Below are 3065 nucleotides of genomic sequence, written 5' to 3'. Positions count from 1 at the left end.
TCCTCTACTTCATCTGTGTTGATGAAGTTTTCATAAGTGGGTATGGTAGAATATACATAGACTGACAAATTTGACACTTTTCATGTTATCACCTTGAATACACAACTTACTAGGAAAACAATTGACAAGAGTACTAACAAAAATGATAACAGGGGTGTTAAGAGGTTCGTCAACCAGGATGATATGTTCCAGCCCAACATCTTAAATATTTGGGATAGCCAACCTTGTCCTATGCCAGAAATAGCATTCACATCCTCAGCTATTTTTCGGATTTTTACGACCTGAGTTTGCAATGGAATCGATACGTTTGGTATTGCAACGCAACACACGTCTCTAGACAAATTCAAGAATTGGCACAAATCTCCTTGTTTTATCAATAAGGCATCGAGTGCCAATCGGTTCTGGATGGTCATTTGGGAGGTGGCCTGGAGTTGCTCGTTAATCAACTCAAATCCGAGGGCAGTGTGATTTGCTAACAATTCCACTTGCTCAGCCAATTTGGCTAGAGCTATTCTGGCTTTTGCTATAGCAAGTCCCCAGAGAAATAGTCCCTCAAAAGCCCAGCTGAGGCCTTAGGCTATTTTCTCCCCAGGGGTCAATGAGCTCCACACTGGGGTAGAGGATCTAGTTTGTTGGTGCGCTATAATAGGGCCCCGTGGATGAGCCATAGAGGCTTTTAAAGGTGGGCAGAATAAAACTGAGCTCAGAAAACATTGAACGTTGGTTAACGTGGCCGGTAGAGTCGTATACAGCCGGCCGTCTGAACACGCCCAGGCCAACCCGAGAGGTGCCGGTGTTGTCAGCTCCTCACATCGGCTCGGGGGAAAGTTGGTATGTATAGATCGCCCTTGGGTTTCATGTTGCCTGGGAGAAGCTCTTGTGCTATTGCATACTGTATTTTCCAACACCACCCGTAAAGTGGGGAAGTGGAATGTTAACCATGGATTGTTTCCCAGAAAACTCGGGTCAATAAGATCGTCCAATTGGGAGCATATATCTGGGTAGGGAAATGCATGCCTTACTCTTTCAGGTGGTTCTTTTTGCGTCACTGGAAGTTCAATACCGTGGCATGCGGCATTTAATAATATCGCCCAGAGAACGGGGTAGTAGAACCCGTACCACGAATTGCCCCCATTCGGTCCAGAATTAGTCAAATTAATGACTGATTCTTCATCCCATTCAGCCAACGGCGTGGCTTCAGTGAGAGACGATAGAATGACTATAGGGGCGACCCTTTTCCCCCGGGGACTTAAATTAATATGCCAGGGCAGATTGATGGACTGGGGGTCCCACCGTAATGATGCATCAGGTCGGGACCATTCACCGCGCTGGGGGCTTACTCCCCATGGAATAGCCAAACATGTCAACGGGGTTTTTCTCCTAAAACACTTTTTTGCCGTGTCAGAAAGGTCTTTTAAGGTGAAGTTCCTAGGCCAGGAATATTCTGTGATAGTGTAACCCCCGTCCTTTAAAGGTATGGAGATGTTAATAGATGTTTTTTCATTTGCTGAGACCTCTAAGAACTATTTGGTTACATTGAAGGGTACCAAGAATGCGGTGAGGATTGGGTCCCCAACCGATATGGGAATCCTCAGGCAAGCAGTTAACCCCTGGCCCAGTTTGTCCTCCCCAGTGGCGTTAGCCCGCAGGGATAATAATTGGAGCATTGTATTGGATGAATGCCTGAGTTCCGTGGTTGGATTGGGCTCAATGCAATGTCTCTGAGTGTCATTGCCATGATGTCTACGCTCATCCAGCTTCGGAACTGCTCTGAATCGATCCCTCAATGTCCTGCACCAGCCATAATCGGGTCAATGAGTCTGGAATAAAAGAAAACAAACAGGACAGAACCGGTCTCGGGGTGAAACTATTTACATATTACTTTCTTTTATGTATCTTCCCTCTGTGTTCTTCAGCATGTAAAGAATGACATTATGCCCCCTTGCTGGAAACACAGAGGACCGTGGAGCCATTTAGAGTTCACTCTCATCCTCAAACTTAACGTGAAATGAGGGGGTAACTTTACGTAGACGAATGTAGATAGCACTTTCAGTCGTTGCGATAAGGATCTGTAGGTGAAAAACAAGCAGATTATGCTGATGAAAAATAAAATTAGCATCAGTCCAAATAGTATGGCTTGGGCTCGTTTTTCGGCCATAATCAGTTGCTGCAGCTCTTGAGCGGGTTTTCTTCTAGCTGGTGGAAGTTCGAGCTTCTCGTCTTTGGGTGTAGATGATGACGTGACATTCATTGTTTGTAGGTGAGAACTGGTAGTATCTTGGGCACTTTTAACGACAGGAGGTGGATCAGTGACTTTTGAATCGTTAAGCAGGGTTGGCGTTGTGGAGAACAGATCGCAATTATCATCCGCCGGTATTGTTGAAAATGCCTTAAAGATCTTAATCATATTATTGAAATGTTTAAAGAATTCCTTGGGACTGAATTCACTTTCTTGATAGGAATGGACGCTGTCTTTATATCTGTCTGATGTGAGGCATTCCAGAAGATCGTTAATCATTCTGGTGAGGCTGTTTAGGATTGAGTGGTTGTCTGAGGCGTCAGATGTTCTTGGAAATTTGTGGAGTAAGTTATTCAAGCTCTTTGCAAACTCGGGTACCATCAAATGTAACCAGCAATGATTGTGTACGTGTTCCACTTTATGGACATATTTAAGGGTTATCCTATAATCGCTCGGAAGATTTTTAATCAATTCTGGGATGTTATCGACGTCATCTGTCAGTGAATTCTCGCACAGTCTATAAGCAGCAGTAAGTAGATCAAGCGTAAAGAAAGTGACAATCCAAATTAAGTTTTTGGTCGGTGTCATGTTGGTTTACAACCTCCCTTCACTTGACGGTCTCAAGGTTATAGAGTGTCTCGGGTCGTAGGAGCCTGAAATAAAATAAAATCTAATCATCTTTCGGCAATATCGGGTCTGTGATGGCATGTCTCACTAACCAGTTACGATGGACCAAAATAGTTCTCGTGCTGTCTTCCAGCTGAGTGAGATAAGTGTTTGGGTATTTTTCGACCGAACGTATTACACCCTTTAACACTCACGGGTG

General features: G+C 44.4%; 1 protein-coding gene across 1 annotated transcript; it reads right to left on the bottom strand.

Moving 5' to 3' along the window:
• Positions 1-1912: 1912 nt before the first annotated feature.
• LOC109302247 (kit ligand-like) lies at positions 1913-2827 on the bottom strand. The gene has a single exon (XM_019523810.1). The coding sequence runs from the start codon at positions 2825-2827 to the stop codon at positions 1913-1915; it is 915 nt and encodes a 304-aa protein (XP_019379355.1).
• Between the last annotated feature and the right edge of the window lie 238 nt (positions 2828-3065).

Source organism: Gavialis gangeticus, unplaced genomic scaffold (assembly GCF_001723915.1).
Source record: "Gavialis gangeticus isolate Ggan-Ray unplaced genomic scaffold, GavGan_comp1, whole genome shotgun sequence".
Lineage (NCBI taxonomy): Eukaryota > Metazoa > Chordata > Crocodylia > Gavialidae > Gavialis > Gavialis gangeticus.
This window is presented reverse-complemented; position numbering and strand designations above follow the sequence as displayed.

Bases quoted from the DNA above. Each gene is read 5' to 3' on its own strand.
- LOC109302247 (XM_019523810.1), bottom strand. From the start codon at position 2,827: ATGACACCGACCAAAAACTTAATTTGGATTGTCACTTTCTTTACGCTT.